Source organism: Bubalus bubalis, chromosome 17 (genome assembly GCF_019923935.1).
Source record: "Bubalus bubalis isolate 160015118507 breed Murrah chromosome 17, NDDB_SH_1, whole genome shotgun sequence".
Lineage (NCBI taxonomy): Eukaryota > Metazoa > Chordata > Mammalia > Artiodactyla > Bovidae > Bubalus > Bubalus bubalis.
Window position 1 is genome coordinate 53,825,016 of NC_059173.1, and position 20,239 is coordinate 53,845,254.

Below are 20,239 nucleotides of genomic sequence, written 5' to 3' on the forward strand. Positions count from 1 at the left end.
GTTCTTCAAGAAGGGAATATCACATTGCAATTTATAAATATATTTTTAAAATCAACATGAATGAATTGATTAGGGTTGGGGGCAGGGGGCAGCGGGCAGGAATGGAAACAAGATCTACTGGAAGACTAAAGGTCATCACAATAGCTCATAATTTAAAAAATAACTACAGGTTGGACTAGGCTAGTAGCAATAAAGTTGGAAAGAAATTGTTAGATTTATGATACATTTTGGTGGTAAAACTGATGTGATTTGGTAATGGACTAGGAGGTTAAGGGAGGAAAGGGTATAAATGATGGCTTCTTACAATACCCAGCCCCAAATCTTGAATAAAGTCTTCCTTACTGTATGTACTCTAATGACTGTCACTATATATATATTTTTAACACTTCTCAAATGAGAGTTATCTTCCCAGGCTCAGCTAAAACACGAACTTTCTATCACAGGAGCTAATAGCTGTCTCCTCCTCACAACACTCTGTACATTATAAAGAGCTCTTTTCCTAAATATATATTTTCCCTAATAGAGGCAAGTTACTTTATAGTCAGTCAAGGCTATATTTCTTGTTCTAGCCCACATAAAAAAAAGTGCTACATGCAGTACAGGCAGTCTTGAATAACCCCACAAATGGTCTCAAAGCCAAGGCAACTTCTCAAGTTCTTTTCTTTCCTTGAAAGGAAATTCAGTTTGCTTTCTTCTCCTTTCAATTATTCTATCTTTGGGGATTCTGTTTCCCTTTAGATTAGTTGCAGAATTAACTAGTTTTTCATTGGCATCCCAATTTCTTGAAGCCACCAAAAACAAGTATTTAGGGATTCTTTTTGTTGAAGTGCTTGCTGTTAATTCTACTGAAAAATGAAAGTTAACAACAAAATTAAACACAGGGTTATATTATCTTACAATAATGGTCTTTAATTTACAGTTCCTGACTCCCTTTGTGAGAGGGTAAACTGAATGCCCCTTACTTTTATTCCCAAGGATGAGGGTCACCAAAAGTTCTTTCTTTTTTTGTGTGTGAAGGCCTTTCTTCCCAGAATATAGCCTGTAGATGAAGCCTAGACATAATAATCAGTGTCTTCTTATCTCAAGAAGATAATTGGAACTTCTAAGGGTCTCCTAAGTAGGCATGTAATGTAGCAATCGAATTAAAAACAAATGCTATTCTGCCAGCCTTGTTTTTTCCAAACCAAATGGATACAGCTTACTGCTGTAAATCCAAACAGATGCTAACTATGCTAACTATTTGAGTTCTTTCTCCTCTTCACCCAAATCCTTGGTTCCCTCTTCAAAACAATTTTGCATTTTAAGTTATTATTCTAAGTCTTTATTTTATGAGAATTAAGTTGAAGGAAAAAAAGGTATGAAAAATAAAACAAAAACAGGATTCAGATTCTCCTAAAAGTCGCATCAAACAACATGCATAATAAGAACTCCTTTTTTGCTAACTGCTTTAGAGACAAAACTCTTTTCTTTTTGATGTAAAACTTTCTAGGTTTATCTTTTGTAAGCTCATCTAATCATAAGAAAATCTCTAAATTCTGGCTAATGAATAATTCATTTTGTTCAAATATACTCTTAAAAAAATCCTGGAGGATAACTACTTATTATCATGACTCAGTCTTACAGAAAACATATGAAAAGTATTTACATTAAATTAAAAATTTTTAATTGTTCATTCCTTTTAAGTAAGACTTATATTTTGGCTGATTTTAAAAGTAAAAGGAAATCAAACAGTTACAACCAAATGCTGAATTTAAACGTGGAGAATATGGGATATCCATTATAAAAATCTGTACTTCATCTTAGTAATGTCTAAGAGAAAGAAAGGAAATTAGCTATATTCCTTCTTTCCTTGATATACTCAAAAAAATTACAGAAATGTAAAAAAAATTTTAAATAAAAACTAGTCCTATCTCATCTCCTAATCCCATTCCCAAATTGTAACTAAGCACCGCAAACACACTGAGTTCTTAGCCCTATTCCCTGATTTTTTGTGAATGGGAAGAAGTAACTTATGCTTCTGATGGCAGTATTTCCACACGATTAAAAAAAAAAAGGTGAGATTTACAAATGCTTAATTCCATTTGACTTGCTTCTCTGTCCCTAAACCCTTTGCCTTAACAGTCAACTATGCCCTTATGATAAAATTTAAATATGACCCACCACAGTAGAAATAATTCAATCTGGAACTTACAGACTAACTACTATACTTGGTTATTTTTTGTCTTTCCTCACCTTTCCCCAAGCTTATCTACTTTAATACTATTATTTCCTCAAATGCTTGTTTTTCTCAACTTAGTTGGTAAGCTTCTTTGAGGCCAGCCACCATGTTATAGTTAACTCTGAATCACTTACTCCCTAGGAGCTGTGACAGTACTTTACATATAATAGGTACTTTGTACACGATAGATATTAGTTCACCAGTATCACAACTATGCTTAAAAACTGACATATGGAGGAGGAAAAGGGAGAATTAACCTGTTGCTTCAATTGCTTGAAAAGAAATGGTTCATGAATTTATTATTTTAGCTTAACTGAAAATACTAACTGTAAAGAACAATTTCAGGAGTTGTTAATTTATGTAATCTGCTTTGTGATAAAGAAATTTTACTCCAAGGGGAATTTACATATTTTCTCCACTAGAGCCTAAGTATTGCATGAATGAAGACATTGCCTCTTTTGTCTATCACTCTAACCCCATGCTTTAAACAGTGAAAGTCACTCAGTCATGTTCAACTCTTTGTGACCCCATGGACAGTCCATGGAATTCTCCAGGCCAGAATACTGGAGTGGGTAGCCTTTCCCTTCTTCAGGGGATCTTCCCAACCCAGGGATCGAACCCAGGTCTCCCACATTGCTGGAGGATTCCTTACCAGCTGAGCCACAAGGGAAGCCCATGCTTTAAACAGTGCCTGATATATAGCAGATGCTCAATCAAGGTTTACTGGTGAATTAATTAATAACAGTAATGCACTACATCATCTCATACAAACCTGAAAGAACTTTAGTACGTTTTTCACCCTCAACAGCTGGAGAAGGCAATGGCACCCCACTCCAGTACTCTTGCCTGGAAAATCCCATGAACAGAGGAGCCTGGTAGGCTGCAGTCCATGGCGTCGTGAAGAGTCGAACATGACTGAGCGACTTCATTTTCACTTTTCACTTTCATGCATTGGAGAAGGAAATGGCAACCCACTCCAGTGTTCTTGCCTGGAGAATCCCAGGGACGGGGGAGCCTGGTGGGCTGCCGTCTATGGGATTGCACAGAGTCGGACATGACTGAAGCGACAGCAGCACCCTCAACAGCAATCTTTGTGATGGGTAAAATACAACACATAAGAAACTACAGTATTAACTGAGTTCTCACAGTGGCAGAAGCTCTTTTAATGCTATCATTCCCAACAGTCAAGATAATGGTTCTCAAAGTATGATCCCTGGGCCAGCAGCATTAACATCATCTGGGGACTTGTTAAAAATGCAAATTCTTGAATTCCACCCCACTGAACCACAAATCCTGGAGGTGAGGCCTAGCGATCTGTATTTTAATAAGCACTCCAGATGATTATGACGTATGCTCAAGTTTGAGAACCACTAGTCACAGAAATTTTTTTCATGGAAATTGAAGGCATCTCAAACCAACAAAAAAGTAAAGAAAGATTAGATGAGGCTTTTAAGAAATGTACTTGATGTACAAACACTAGAATGCTTTTAGAATAAGTTAAGTCAAGCCATTAAGTGACATGAAAAACTACCACTATACAGTTAAGAGGTTTTTTCCTTTTCCTTAGCAGAAATCATAAAACTGTATTCAATAAGAAATATATTTAAAGTGGCTTTCAGATCCCTACTATGAGCTCTTAAGGAAAGAGAACAGAAGCAGTGCAGAATATGGAGAAGAAAAGGAAGATAAGGTAGACAGCTAAAATAAGACATGAATGAGATAGAAAAAAATTGTTTTTTAGATCCACCTGAAATTTAGCACCTTAATTTTAAATAAAGTACAAACCACAGTAGTTTTCACAGTCACATTATCTGTGACCTCATGACCAACAGAAATCATAAAATATTTTCATATTCTATTATAGTTATTACATATTTCTCAAAATATAATTGATGGTCATCACCACTTTGAAATTATAGCAGTAAATTTGATCTGCCACTAAATCTCATTATTTAATACATTATTAAGGAAACATGTATTATTATATCACAATTAAAAATAGCCTAAAAGCTATATTTCAATATATTTGGTTCCTTAGTATTCCTAGGTATTTTATGTATTTAAAAACGTTAAGTATGAGAGAAGGTCCACAGGGTTTACCACATGGCCAAAAAGGCCCACAATACAAAAACATTAAAAAATCATGCAAAAGCTAATAGTTAACAGTTGTGTTAAAAGTGTTCTTGACCTCTTATTAAGTTATGTGCCCCTTAACAAATCTGAGAAAATGTATAGACCCTTTCCCAAGTTTACAACAGGGCATGGGGCGTGCAGAAGGGACAATGATTCCTCCTCCTGAAACAGCATTATATCAAAGCACCCACATCTTGATTACTAAAAGAAACACTAGTTGTGCAACTACTTTAATCTCTATTAACTTACAGCTTAGAATTGGCAATAAGCACATCTATAGCCCAAATCTGCAGAGGCAGACAATTTAGTGGAAAGTGAATAAGAATAGTCAACTAGCTTAAAATTAGGAAACTGTGAATGAGGAGCTAAGGACTTCAGTCTTTATTTCAGGTAATGCTTTTATTGTCTTACTTTACTTTTCATTTACAGTACTCAATATTTTGGAAACAAATTTGTATAAAAAACATACTTTGCTTAAAATTCTTAAAAAAGCTTCCCACCACCTTTTAGATAAGGCCCAAAAAACAGATATAAAGGTTTCAGAGTCCTCACCAGTTAAGATTTTACTTCTTTTGTTTCATTTTAATCCCCTTTCCTTGTCATAAACCATAATCTAGCCATATTGAATACCTTTCTGCTAATTAAATAGACTATGTTCTCCTTCCTCCAGACTTTCAGACATGCTATTCACTACATGGCTAATTACTTCACACCTTTCAAACCTGTTTAAATGTCACTTCCTCATGAAGGCATTCTGACCTCCTAGCCATTCCTCTGCTGTATGCTCTCTAAACCTTTCATTAATCCTACCATAACACTAACTCATCACATTGTATTGCAGCAGCAATGTAACTGTTCATCTTTTCCACAAAGCTGAAAGCCTGGTGAGGGCAAAGGCAGGGTCCTGCTTATCACAAGAATTTCAGCTCTGAGCCTGACAGGCTGTAGGTCCGCAGTAAGACCTGGGAGAGGAATGGATTTGCCTACAGTTTTAAAGCATTCCTATTTGTAAACCAAAGAAGCCTGAGCTATCCCTACTTTGTAACACTTGTAACCTTATGTGCTACTCATTTAAAATTTTATATAATCTGCATTTAACCCTCTCCACAGTCTGAGTTAATAAAACTGTATTACTTAGATACATTGTTATATATAAAATTGGAAGTTATTAGTGTTTAAAAAAACAAGTCTGAGTACAAAGGAATGAATGCTACTAGTTTCCCAAACTAAACAAATATCCTTTAATGATCTACTGTCTGGATATACTTATCTTTCCTTTTGTATAAAACAGATGTTTCTTGAAAAGTATACAAATACCATTTAAATCATTCCTTTTCATTTATTAATTGATGGGGTAGTTCTTTGCTTTTGACCACTAGAAATCTGTGGCTATTTAAAAGAGCCTTTAAAGGATCCTGTTTTAAAATGATAGTTTAAAAGCTTTCTAGGTCACAAAATTCAATTAAAAACTGCCAATTATGATAAAATTCTACTTTTTTTTTTGGCCCTGCGGTGGCTTGAGGAATCACAGTTCCCCAACTAGGGCCCTAGCAGTGAAAGCACCCAAGTCCTGACCACTGGACCACCAGGAAATTCCCAAACTCTTCCTACTGAGTTAAGTAAAAGCATCATATTAGAATACTTTTTCATCTTCTATACCCTCCATAATTTAAAATTGTATCTTATGGTTATTGTGTATACTTTTAAACAATATAATTAAATGGTGCTTTAAATACCCTCTCTTAAAAGACAGTAAAGAATTTAGAGATCTTAGCATACATAGGGGAGAAGGCAATGGCACCCCACTACAGTACTCTTGCCTGGAAAATCCCATGGACAGAGGAGCCTGGTAGACTGCAGTCCATGGGGTCGCTCAGAGTCGGACACAACTGAGCGACTTCACTTTCACTTTTCACTTTTATCCACTGGAGAAGGAAATGGCAATCCACTCCAGTGTTCTTGCCTGGAGAATCCCAGGGACGGGGGAGCCTGGTGGGCTGCTGTCTACGGGGTTGCACAGAGTCGGACACGACTGAAGAGCCTTAGCAGCAGCAGCATATATAGATAGCCCCACAACTGCAACTCATCTCATTTTTCATAAACCAGATATTTTGATATCTAATTCCCAGATAATGGGAATTTCAGGAAGATTCATAATTGCATGATAACATAGTTCATTAATTCTAAGACATTTTTTCACATTTTGGAATCTCTGAAATCGGTGTATTTCACAATTGGCAGCATTTTTTCTTTCAGTGGTCTAAAAATTTTCTTACAATTGATGGCATCTCAGATTAAATGAAATACTGTCAATAAAATATTGAAAACTTTTCTCTAATAATGCTTTCTAACTAAATAATAGTATAATTGTAACTCAAACATTCTAGAATCAAAACTAAATAAACTTAAGATTTACACTTCACCTTTTTAGAAAACTAGTGACCAGGTTAAACTCAAGAAAATAGGTAACTGAAAGAAAACACTTCTTAAAAAGTTATTTTAGGAAAAAGTATAGATTAGTAGCAGAAATAACAGACATGAAAAAAAAAAAAAGAAACAGACTTGAAGATGTTCAGTCAGTAGTAACTTCCAAGGAAGTGGAGGCAGGAAATAGTCCTAGAGTTTTATCCATAAAAAGAAACAAGTATTAGGAACAAGACAGAGGATTTAATTTTAGATAACAAATTATTTAGGAGGAAAAATACTATTTTAATCTTTCTCCTATAAGGAGGACTCACTGCCAGCCTTTAAACAAAAATATGGTAGAGGGAGTAGAAATAATTGTAATTAAATGTAAATTGCAAACATTCTTAATAAATTAAAGACCAACCTACCAGCATTGTCTTCCTTCTGGCTCAATCTGTTTCCCCTTCAGGTAATCCTAGGAAAGGGGCTCCTTTTCAGATCCCCAGTTTTTCATGTCGATCTTCTACCTCCCTGTGGCAACAATATTTTCTAATTAAAAGAGTCCTCTTGTGCCACAGGGAGGATTTCTGACGATATAACAAATACAAACGTTATTCACAACTCATCATGAAGTCAACCTAGTCTTGAGATTCTTCAAGAAAGAAATCTGGTTCCTTATTTTTCAAGAGAAATCTGGTTTTTATTTTTTAAAACTCCATTTCAAAAAAGCTTATCTTTCATTTATTTTAAAAAAAAAAAGCACTATTTTCTTGTTGAAGTGTATAAAAATTCTTCATTCATCTATCTTTTCAGCTAATCTCTAGACACAATTTTGTTGATCATAAAAAAAAAGCTTTCTGAGTTCTCTTGACAATTACTTTAACTAGTAAGACCAACCTTTTATATTTTGATACCTGGTTAGAAATCAAAGTCCTGTTCCCAATAATCAGAAGAGAGTAGTAGGAAGCTATCAGATCCCTTTCAGTCAATGTTTGTTAGTAAAGATTAATAAATAAATCTATGTGCATTATATAACATGATGCTAATTATGCTTAAAACATACATTAAAAAAGATCAGCAGGGAATTTAGAAAAGTGGTAGTTACAGTCCCCTCACTGGTAAGATTATGGGTGATTTTCACTGTTTGTTTATTCTTTGCAATACTTTTCCAGTTTTTCCAGTGAGCATGTATTGCTTTTATTAGACGAAAATAAAAAGTCAAATTTAGGTATAAGCAAGAATGAATAAAGCTTACTGTGATTTTTAAGATAAAGTTAATCTAAGTATGACAACATTATGGCTTTGATATATTTTGGATGACAATAGTTATGTTTTGGATGACAAAAAATAGATATGTTTTTATACTTTAAATAACAAAAAATAGATATATTTTTATACTTTAAATAACCCAACAGTATCCAATAACTTTTTTTAGCTTATATAAAAAAGAAAACACATTTAAGATTTTACATACATGATTCTTGATTATATTGCAATTCTAAGTCAAAACTCAATTTGCTTCAGTCTATATTTCCTAACAGTTATGTGTTAAACACTATATTATATATTATATTCAAATAAAATAAATAGAAGAAAAGTATGGGCCCTGTATTCAAGGGGCTTGTATGCTTACTTTGAAAACAAAAGGAGTATACACACAAGAATAGTATAAGAAAGTAAATGATCAAGTGCCTACATCCAGATGGTCTAACAGAAGATCAGGAGAGGCAGTGTGAGCAGTTTCATTTAGCTGGGCCGGAAGGTATGAATAATACTTGACATTCTTGATAGAAAACTATATTTGAGCAAAAGCTCAAAAGCATAAGTAGCACAGCTACGCAGAGGGCAGAAAGGCAACAGCTAGAGTATAGCACCTCTGTAGATAAGAAAGCCAGATTTAAAAGGCTCTACTTCTGGATGATTCCGTGGGTCAATGAATTTGGTAGAGGAGTGGACTTGGAAATCTGATAAACAAAAGAACTTCAGGAGAATGATAAATGTAGATACCAGAGCACAGTAAGTTAAGGAAGGAACAAGAAAGAAAAAGTACAGACTTATGGTATAAAACATTTGTCTTTTTAAAAAGTCAAAGTGAAAGTAAAGAGAAGTACTACAACAGAGAAGTAGAGAAGTATTAAACAAAAGTGTGTTTCAATGTATAAAAGGCCTTCTCCATATCTGAAGGTACAAAGAGAGGTGTTAATGAAGTTAAGGAACACTTACGGAGTACTTCCATCACAAGCACTGTGTTTTATAGGTTTATTTTATATAATCTTCACAACCTTGAACTCCTATCTTATGGCACTAAGATAGACTCATGAAAAGGTTAATTATTGTCAAGTAAGTGATAAGTGGAAACCTGAAACCAAGACTAACTAACCCAATCAATATTCTTCCTTTTCCTATTAAAGATAGCTACTTAAAAGGCTTAAAAGAAAAAAAATTAAGCTCAAGATTAGTCACCCAGGATTTTCTATCATATTTGACTACTCTCTGGCTCTTGTTCACATCTTCAAAATGTAAACATTCCTTAAGGTTAATTTCTTAATTCTGTGTCCTTTGTTCTCGATCACAGAATGACAAATATAGAATTTAAAATCTTGCCCTGAGGAAATCTTTCAAAATCCTCTCCCACTTTCATTTATTTCCGTGGCTTCAATGAGGATGATTCTCCAATTAGTCTCTCCTTGACCTTTCTGTACTAAGCTTCAGTTGTACCAGATAAGTCTTTCATTTGCTCTATGGATCTATTCCCCACCCTCCATCCTGTTTTCTGTCCCAGGAGGCTGACTTCCCTGGGCTCCTTCTATGTGGCACTGCCCTCAAGTCAGCTATGTCCTTTGACCAAAGGTTCCAGATTCTCTCAAGGTAACCCTCTCTCCAGGGCTCTATTCTTCTGGGTTCCAGTAACCCTTCCCTCTGGCCCTTGGGCCAAAGGAAAGAAATAACTCTATTATTGCTAGCTCAGGAGTACCACGCTATCACTTATGGTCACTCTACACTCGCTGACATATTTGTAACTATCCATTTATTAAAACATTCTTTCAATTATCCTAATTTGAATATGCCCTCTCTTTTGTGATGGGACACTGACCATACACTTACATGTCTTTTTAAATACCTAAATATATCCCCTCAGATGCCCTGCTTCAAATCAAAATCAACATGCTTATTGTCAAACTTATCTGCTTTCCCCAAACACCTTTATGATACTTTCATCATTATTAAGGTTAAAAAAAACTGAGTAATATCTTAACTGTTTCTTTCCATAATCTATCATGCCAAGTCTTATTAGATCTTATGTAGTATTGCTTATATAAGCCCCTTCTGTTCCTACTGCTTCTGTGCATGGGCTTGGACACTCAGTCGTGTCCAGCTCTCCGCAGTCCATGGGATTCTCTCGGCAAGAATATCGGAGTACAGTGCCCTTTCTCCTCAAGGGGATCTTTCTGAACCAGGAATTGAACCCAAGTCTCTTAGTCTCCCACACTGGCAGGTGGATTCTTTACCATTAGTGCCACCTGAGAAGCCCCCTATTACTTCTACCTTGTCTCAGTACTTCTCAAGCCATCCCTGCCTCATACTACAACAGCTAGTCTTTCTGCTTCATCTTTACAATTCATCCTGTATCTACTACTAAGCATCTATGATTATCTACTCAAAACCCTCCAAATCTTGCTGTTTCTTATATGCTTAATTATTAACTTAAGTTCAAATTATAAACTAGTCACAATTCTTAATGGAACCTATTAATATCTTATTTATTCAGTATCTCCTAAATGTATCTTGAATTTCTACATTCCACCCATTTGTTAACTCTATTTCCCTCATTCTTCATGCCATTCGCCTACCTCACCCAAATCCTATCATTTGTCTTCCTCCTTTACTTTCTCTAAAACATTCCCTAATCCTGTAATCGAACTTTCCTCTTCTGAACATTTCTTTGAATTTATAAATAGTGCTCAATTGATTTTATGTTGGTTTATCTTTTTTTATAATATATGTATCTTATCTCCACAAAATATAAATCACTTCCTCCCTGTGGGAAACAAACATGTTGAACACAGTGCCCTGGCATATAACAAACACAAAATATTTACTAATATGTTTTCATAAATTGAAGTGGAGGGTGATGAGTGTAAATATAGTTTAAGTTAAGCTACAAAATGAAGAAGCAGATGCTAAACAACTAGATCTTTTCAGGCAAGTCTTAAAAAAGTTTTCTAGGAAAACATATTATTGATTGTATTGGTATAAACTTATTACTTTTTACATGGTAATCTGTAACAACCTTTTAAAATTTATATTATTTATATATATACACATATTTTTAAAGAGTGAACATAAAAACTGAGTTTCCACATCTTAGTAGGGAATCTAAGAGATGCCTCTCCACCCCCAACTCAACACATCAGTCTCTCCAGCAGCCTCCTAAAACTGCTGGAGTCTGCAGCCACCGGCAAAGGTATTTCGTCTGCCAGAGTCGAGACCACCCTTCATCCATACTTTGTTACTAGTCCTCAAAAGTTCCTTATGATTACTAAACTTTAGTTATCATCAAAAAGCAACTTATAGGTTTAGATGAATATGTCTGCTTTTTTAAAGTTTCAAATATATTTGGGTTTTCCCTATATAACTTAAGAGAAGATTACTATTACACACAAGCAATGTGAGGAAAATGTAGATATTCAGTCTATAAAAAATGTGAAGCAAGACAGCCTATAGTTATCACTAACAAAATAAGAAATCATTTTATACACAAAATAATGAAGACAGCTAAATGTACATCATTATATGATTTTAGTACTCCTGCCTAGATGACACTATGGATATTGCGTCTCATACAGACATGTATGTATGGGTATACAGGAATAAAAGAAGAAAAACTTCAATGAAAACATGCAGAGAACTGATATAACAGACCAATAAACACAATTATGAACATTTGTAGACTAATGTAATCTAAATGATAATGTAGGATCATTCCAAGAAGTGTTTCCCAGATGTGCAAAAGGTACTCTTTTCTATACAGATCTCATTTCTACCAATTCACCAAACAGAAACTGCTATAGCCATCTTATAAATATTCCTTTCCTTTCCTTCCCAATTATTTTCTTCTCCAAAACCTACATATATCTGAGATTTAAATGAAATATTTATTATCACCACAAGAAATGAACCTGATCCAAATCCACTAAAAGGAAACATATATTACAGTAAGTCATAACAACCTTTATTCATCTGTGTAGGTTCTAGATATCAGGAAAATTAAAATTTATTTAGATTTTAACTCATGTAAAAACGCATTTTAGTCTTTAAGAAAAAACATAATTCAGCTCGATTAACTGATTTTAAACTAATCTATGTATATTAACAATCTTACTAAGTTACTATGAGCCAGGGCATTTTTAAATAAATTAGTATATTGTAGTCTCCAAGTTCTGCATGCCTTATGATGAATAAATATGAGTGTTCTGATTATAGATGTATGAACAAGTAGTTTTCATTCTGAATTTGGCACTGCTTTTTAAAAAGTTATATCTGAATTTATATCTTACAGTGTTGTTCTATAAAGAGAGCCAAGAATAGCTACACTATCCTCTTCTATATTTTTAGAAGTAATATGGATTTCAGAAGTAAAATGACTTTTAAAATCCATGAGACAGAATGGAATTAAAAACAAAATGTAAGACAAACTTTTCAGTACTTTTAGTCTGTTTCAGAATAATATATTTATTAAAATTTCCTTTTAGTGTTGAAGAAAAATAAATCTAAAAAATATTATCAAGTATTCAAAACCTACTTTCATAATGCCATTAAAGTAATTGTTCTTTTATCCAGACTTTGTATATCCTCTTTTTCAATATTATAAATAATCACTTTTTTTTTCAATTATTTTTATTTGACTGCACCGGGTCTTAGTTGCAGTATGTGGGATCTAGTTCCCTGGCCAGGGATTGAACCTGGGCCCCCTGCATTGGGAGCACAGAAACTTAGCCACCGGATCACCAGAGAAGTCCCTAAATAATCACTTTTATCTCTGTAATGCAAATTATATCATCACCCCTCAGAGAGTTCAAGAAGAAAATAAAATCTCTTAAATGGATTATATTCACTTCCTATTTGGAATTCTTTTTGCCATATTAATTTAAATTAATGAACTGTTGACCATTAACTGTATAACCGGTAAGATGTGGTGAACAGGCTCTGAATTTAAATTTCTACTGATATAAATTTGGCATTGTAATTTTCATTTTTCCAAGTTTACAATTTACTACCAAAATCATAGTTTTTATTTTTTTTGATCAAAACATTTTCCAGAAATTTCGATCGGTTCTATTTTTTTTATTCAACTTAAGCAATCACATTTTTCTTGTTCCATTAGTTCTACTTAGTTATGCCCCTGTAATAAATCAGTTACAATATCTACTTCAAAATATCATCCTGCATAATACTTTTTATAAGTGTTCTTCTTTTCCTCAAGAGGAAAATTCATCTCCGCCACTAAACTTGTAGCTTCAGACTGGAAAACTCTCCAAACTCTCAAAAAAAAGAAGTATCTTCCTGCCACTTGCACTGTAAATCAAGTATCACTCCAGACTATAGCCACGAAGTCTTTATGAATGTTTAGCTATCTGTTTTAATAAAATGACTTGATTCCCACTCTACACAGGGTTTGCCGGCACGGCTGTCATCACTGTACCTCCAAAGAGCAAGGTAAGTTTCAATCCCTCAGCTCAACAAAAAATAGAACTGTGGAGGAAGAACAGATTTAAGCTGGAGGAAGCTAATAGTCCTAGGGAATACAACTGGGCCTCAACCAGCAGAAAGACATCAAATAAAAATTTTTAATCATGAGATTCTGCTACATTTAAAGAAATTTATCTAAAGTACTAGAAATTTTTATTAGGATTGTAAACCAAATATAAGGATTTCTTTTCCTATTAACTAATAAAGAAAAATTTTAATGTTTATTTTATAAAACTGTCATTATAATCTTTCTGGTAAAAAAAAATCCTTTTTTCTTTAGGGTCAATGGCAAAAAATGAAAAGGTTTCTCCAAGAATTATACATACCAATGCCCAACTAAACATACAGTTATCTCACCACAGACTTATTGAAATACCAAAATTTCTAAGACCAAAAAGCAAAGAGAAATTTGATACACTACTACAAAGATGCTTTTGAGCTAGAGAAAAAGAAATGATACCGCTCTAATGCTACTGGTTAAAAGAAACTCTAATCTGCTATGGAATGAGGATACTTTATTTTTTTAATTAAGAAAAATCATATACTGGTCTACTGATGTCTACAAATAAATAACTAGTCAATATTGCCACTCCCAGGAAAAAAATGACAAAAATAGTTTTATTATTATCGGTCTGTAAGTTTTCTTTAGAAGTCAATGATATGAGATTGTTATACCTCAAAGAATTATTATGTAGAACTTCATAAATATATAAACTCTCTTAAGAAATGTTTCACTCATTTCCGAGCTATACTAAATAGCATTAAAAAAGAGATTTTTTCAGTATATTATTCAATTGGCAATAGTTATGTTGACACTTACAAAATGAGAAAGTTAAAAATAATGAACATTTTATGAGATGTCTACCTGTTTCCACATTCTCCGTCTCAACTTCTTGTTCTTCTGCCACATCTTGCATCATATAAGTCTCATCATCATAAACCAGAACCTGGGCTGCATAGCCCTGCTCTAATCTGGCACTCGGAACTGGCTCCACAATCACTGCTGGATATTCAGAAACCTTTCCACTTTCCTACAAGAGCAAATTTAAAAAAACAATCAGCCTCTTTATTCACAAATTCTGAATTCATTTATAAATCCTTGAGTTCATATAGTCTCAAGGAGTTCAAATGAGTTTCATGTATTATAAATATGAATGTAAAAACCAAAGCAAGAGATGAAAAGGACTCATTTTAATAATCTTTTCAAGTCTCAAAAGGTGAGACATATGTTAAACATTTTAAATAGTCAGGGCTTTAGGATTAAGATGGCAAATTAAAAACATGCATATAATTTTACTCTCTCATGAAAGCCCACTAAAATGCAATAAAACACTTTTAGACATAAACTCATAAGAAGAGATAAGAGCAACAAAATCTTGAAAGACTGATAGTGAATGGATGAATATTAATAAGTGGTTTAGCAGACCGAGGAAAGCCAAATCATAGCCTGGCAGCAAAAAATAAATGAGACACAACACACTTTACACTGGAGAATCCACAGAAGGCAATACCAATTACTTCTGGAAATAGAGGAGCAGCAGTTGGTGGAGAAAGAAGAGGGGGGTTAAAACAAGGAAGATTCCATTAAAGTTGTTTGAAAAGCACTTTTATTCCTAGACCTGCTCCCTCCTCCATGATGCTAGGCAACCGGCCCTTCCCCACCTCAGCAGAAGATTGGAGAGTTACTTTCTGGAGAGAGAAAAACAAGAGCATCTTTGAGGTACATAGGCACATTTACTAGTATCAATTCTGTACCCAAAGTAGAGTTCCCAATCAGCTTCTTAGTCCTCCACTTTTAACCATGAGCAGACAGCCAAGTATTACTAGTCATCCAAGCAAAAGCCTCTAACACAAAACATACCATTTACTTACATATACATTTATAAATTTATATTCTTCACAGAAATAAGAGAAGATATATCCAAAAAGCAGAAACAAAATACAAATTAATAAAGAACATTAAAAAATAAAGAGTTCTGAGAAATTAAAAACACAATAGCTAAAATGAGGCATGGAGGATAAAACTGAGGCAGTCTCCCAGGAACCAGAGAAAAAAGAGGAGAGAATGGGAACACTACTAGAGGATCAATCCAGGATGACCAATGTTCAATACCAAGCTCCTGAGTAACAGGAGTTTCAGAAAAAGAAAACAAGGGAAGAAAAAAGCTGGAAAGAAAGAAAAGAATTTCAGAAATTTTGGTAGCGTGGAAGGATATGAGGCGACCATTTAAAAACACCTACCAACTGTTAAGCACAAACAAATAAAGAATGAGACCTACACTGAGGCACACCACTGTGAAATATCACAATTAAGGAACAAAAAGAGGATTCTATAAGATTCTTGAAAGAAAATACAGGTCATATACAAAGAATCAGGACTCAGACTTCAGTCTTCTCCACAGTCATACTGGAAGGAAGATGGATGACAATGGAACCATTTCTTCAAAATTATAAAGGAAAATTATTTCCAATCTAGAATTCTTCACCCAATCTTACAAAAAAGTAAAGATATTTTCTCAGACAAATCAACAGATCTCAAAATGTTTACCTTCCATGCATCTTTTCTCAAGAAGAAACTGGAGAGTGTATTCCACTAAAAAAGTAAAAGTTTAATAAAGATGATAACTAGAATATAGAAGGTCTAATATGGGAGAGAGAAAATACCAATGTTTAGGAGGATCAGACTGTGAGGAGAGGTTCCAGGACACCAGCTGTGCACTGGATCTGAAGGGCAACTAATTCAGTTGCAGCAAAGTAACTCCTGAGACAGCAGGATGAACTGTCATCACCAAGATGACCACTGACACTGGTCCTAAGGACAGGATGCCCATAAGCCTATTCCAGATTTTTATTTATATTTGGCTTATCTTGCTATATTTACTCACCCCACCTTCCCTTGCTACCTGGATCAGCTGAGAACCTCCCAGATGTATTCTGCTTTATTTACTCTACTCCTAAGTTTTGGAAGACCACAAAGAGCTCAAAAACCAAAAATAAACAACAGCACAATAGCACTCTTTCCATATGACCATATACCTATTGAAGAAGGCTGCAATACCAAGCCCATACCCTAGCACTGCCATATGTCTGATCAAGATGGCCTTCTGTTTCCAAAACTAACTCAATACACTGCTTAAGGATTACCTGAGTAGAATCTCTGGAAGCTCAGTGAATCCAATGTCAGACTAGTTATCCTATCTCCCGGAAGCTTTTATTAACTATAGTAATGCTGACCCTTCCTAACTCTAAAGCTAAGTACACTATGCATTTTCTCAAAGTAAATAATATGTTGTCTAGGAGATATCCAGAGAGAATAAAACTATAAAGAAAAGTAAAAGACTGTTAACACATTAAGTCAGGATCATGGCACCTCAGGGAACAGGTATGGGGACAGGAGGTGCAGCACACTTAGTGTTCTAAAATATCAATAATTTCTATTTTTTTAACCTGAATGATAGATAATATGTCCTCTTTTTGTTATTCTTAGATTGAAACATAATATCTTATATACTCTTCATTTTGTATAAAATATTGCACAAATTTTTTAAATAAATTACAAAACAAAGATACGGTGAATTAAAAAGAAAGTACATATTGAATACTAACCTTGAATTTCTTACTGTGTATAAGGTAAGAAATGAGTCCAACTTTTTAACATTAGAAAAAAATTCTTTTTCACCAATTGGATATAGTGACAGTTGAATCTTCATGCTGATCATGCTTCTTGATCAGCTTTATAATCACAGCCTGCCAACAGCACCACCCAGTTAAATAACAGTGATTAATGAGAAGCATGGGCTTCCCTGATGGCTCAGATGGTAAAATACTTGCCTACAATGCAGGAAACCTGGGTTCAATCCCTGGGTCAGGAAGGTCTCCTAAAGAAGGGAATGGCTACCCACTCCTATATTCTTACGTAGAGAATCCCATGGGTGGAGGAGCCTGGTGGGCTGCACTACCTGGGGAGACCACATCCAAGGCAAGGAACACCTGAAGCCACCAAAAGCTAACAAAGAGGCATGGGAGACATTCTCTCTCACAGCCCTCAGAAAGAATCAACTCTGCCAACCTTGTTTTCAAACTCCTAGACTGCAGAACTGTGAGACAGTGTCTACTGTTCCCAAAAGTGAAACTTCCATGATTTTTTGCTTCCATTATCTGTCCAAACCCTTTTTATCCACTCAGGGCACAGTTCCACAGAGTCTTCTACAATCCTCTAATCTGAATCAATTTTTCCATACCAAATACTTCTAGAAAAAGTTGTTTCCCTATTATCACCACTGCACATGATCCTGTATTATAATTACCTGCTTACATATCCAACACCTTGACAAGACAGTAAGATGACTAAGAGCAAGAGCCCATTTTTAATATTAAGAGTCAATTACTGTATCCTCCTCAACAATACCTCATATAAACTAAACTGTCACTTTAAGGACTTGTAGTTTGGTTAAAAGAATGATATAAATAAATCAGAGGGAAACGATTAACAGAACAGTACTACTATATGATTCTATTTATAAACATATTTGTTTTACATATGTATTAAAAAATCTGAAGAATATACCTCAAACTACTAATAACACTGTAAGAGAGGTGAACACATAAAAAGAATTTTCATTTTCTCAGTGTGTCTGAATTCGTTTTTTACAATAATCCTGTATAAGAAAAAGCAAAATACTTTTTTTCCTGTTTAAATATAACAATGACAAAAAAAGAGAACTGAAAAAACAAAGGAAAAATAACAATTACCAGAAAATATATATATATTAAAACTTACAGGGGTAATTTAAAAAGAAATACCATTTTGGTAATATAAAATTTGCAGGATAATATATCTCAACTAACAAAATAAATTATTTAGTTTTAATCAACTTTACCAATGTATTTTTATACCAATGTATTTTTATGCAAATACAATGCAACCATTTTAAGTGTACAGTGTTATGGATTTCTATAAATGTAGAAATCCCTGTAACGATCATCACCATCAAGAAACAGAATACTTCTATCACCCTAGGAGGCTCCCTTGCACCCCTCATACCAGTCAAACTCTCACAATCACCACCATACCATCATCTACTCCCCCATCTACACATCCACCCATGTGGTTAATCACCAATTTTCTATCTCTATAAATTTTCTTTTCCTAAAATTTCATATATATGGAGTCAACAGTTTTGCTCTTTTGCATTTGAGTTCTTTAAGTTAGCATAATGTTAAGATTTATACTTGTCATTGCATGCTCAGTAGATCATTTCTTTTCATTGCTGAGACTCCCACTGTACTGACAGACCTCTCTACGCAAGACTGTAACCCTCCTATTGGGGCTTCCCAGGTGGCGCAGTGGTAAACAATCTGTCTGCCAAGCAGGAGGCACAGGCTCAGTCTCTGGGTCAGGAACAATCCCCTGGAGAAGTGCACGGTAGCCCATTCCAGTAATCTTGCCTGGAAAACCCCATGGACAGAGAAGCTTGGCAGGCTACAGTCCACGGAGTCACAAAGAGTTGGACATGACTTAGTGACTAAATAGCAGCAATACTCCTATTAATGTCTTGCTGTTCCCCTCCCTCCCTCTCCATTCCATATTTACCTACACATCAAATTACCAGATCATACGGTAATTGTACATCTAGTTTTAAAAGGACTGTCAAATTATTCTGCAAAGTGGTCACACTGTGACCACTAGTAACTGGCGACCCACTCCAGTACTCTTGCCTGGAAACTCCCATGGACGGAGGAGCCTGGTAGGCTGCAGTCCATGGGGTCGTGAAGAGTCGGACACGACTGAGCAACTTCACTTTGACTTTTCACTTTCATGCATTGGAGAAGGAAATGGCAACCCACTCCAGTGTTCTTGCCTGGAGAATCCCAGGGACGGGGGAGCCTGGTGGGCTGCCGTCTATGGGGTTGCACAGAGTCAGACATGACTGACGTGACTTAGCAGTAATGTATGAAAGGTTCAATTCCAGTTCCTCTCCAAACATGCTCTGCAATTTTCACCATTCTCTAAGTATGTAGTAGTATTTCCTTGTGTTTCCAGTTTGTGTTTCCCTGATAGCTAATAATATTGGGCATTTTAAAAGTGTGCTTATTAGCCATTCATATATTTATCTGCTCAAATCTTCTTCTAATTTTAATGGATTATCTCCAACTTATTATTATATATAATCTGAATAAAAGTCCTTTTATATAGTCTGAATACAGGTTATGCATTGTAACTCCTTTCCAATCCTTGGTTTACCTTTCCCTCCTTCCCCCTCACCACACAACATGAAGGATCTTAGTTCCATACCAGGGATAGAACCTGAGCCCCCTGCAGTGGAAGCCCGAAGTCCTAACCAATGGACCACCAGGGAATTCCTGCCCTTTCATTTTATTAATGGGATATTTTTAAGGAATAGAAGCTTTTCATTTAAATGAACTTTATCATTTTTTTTCTTTTAAGATTCATGTGTTTTATTATCAATCTAAGGAATTACTGCCTGTTTCAAGGCTGAGAAAATTTCCTCATTTTTCTCCATTTACACTATTTTAACAATTAATTATAAAAACATTTAGTCATTGTGTATGATGCAAGAAAGGACTGTAGTTCATTTATTTGCATAGGGATTAGTTGTTCCACCTCATCTGTTAAAATGACTATCCTTTCTCCACTGAATTACATTAGCACCATTACTGAAAATTAATCAGTCTTATACGGGACTATGCGATGTTCCACTGATTCACAGG

General features: G+C 34.8%; 1 protein-coding gene across 8 annotated transcripts in view; it reads right to left on the minus strand.

The window, feature by feature from the left end:
- ELF2 (E74 like ETS transcription factor 2) overlaps positions 1-20,239 on the minus strand; it is a 99,203-nt gene that overhangs the window by 37,213 nt on the left and 41,751 nt on the right. For 6 of the 8 annotated variants that reach the window (XM_006079270.4, XM_006079269.4, XM_044930439.2 and 3 more), the window contains one exon: positions 14,373-14,538. In XM_006079270.4, the coding sequence (XP_006079332.1) occupies positions 14,373-14,538 (166 nt within the window). Of the gene's footprint in view, positions 1-7,185; positions 7,289-14,372; positions 14,539-20,239 lie in introns of all 8 variants that reach the window. The other 2 variants (XM_044930442.2, XM_044930440.2) reach the window with 1 other exon arrangement.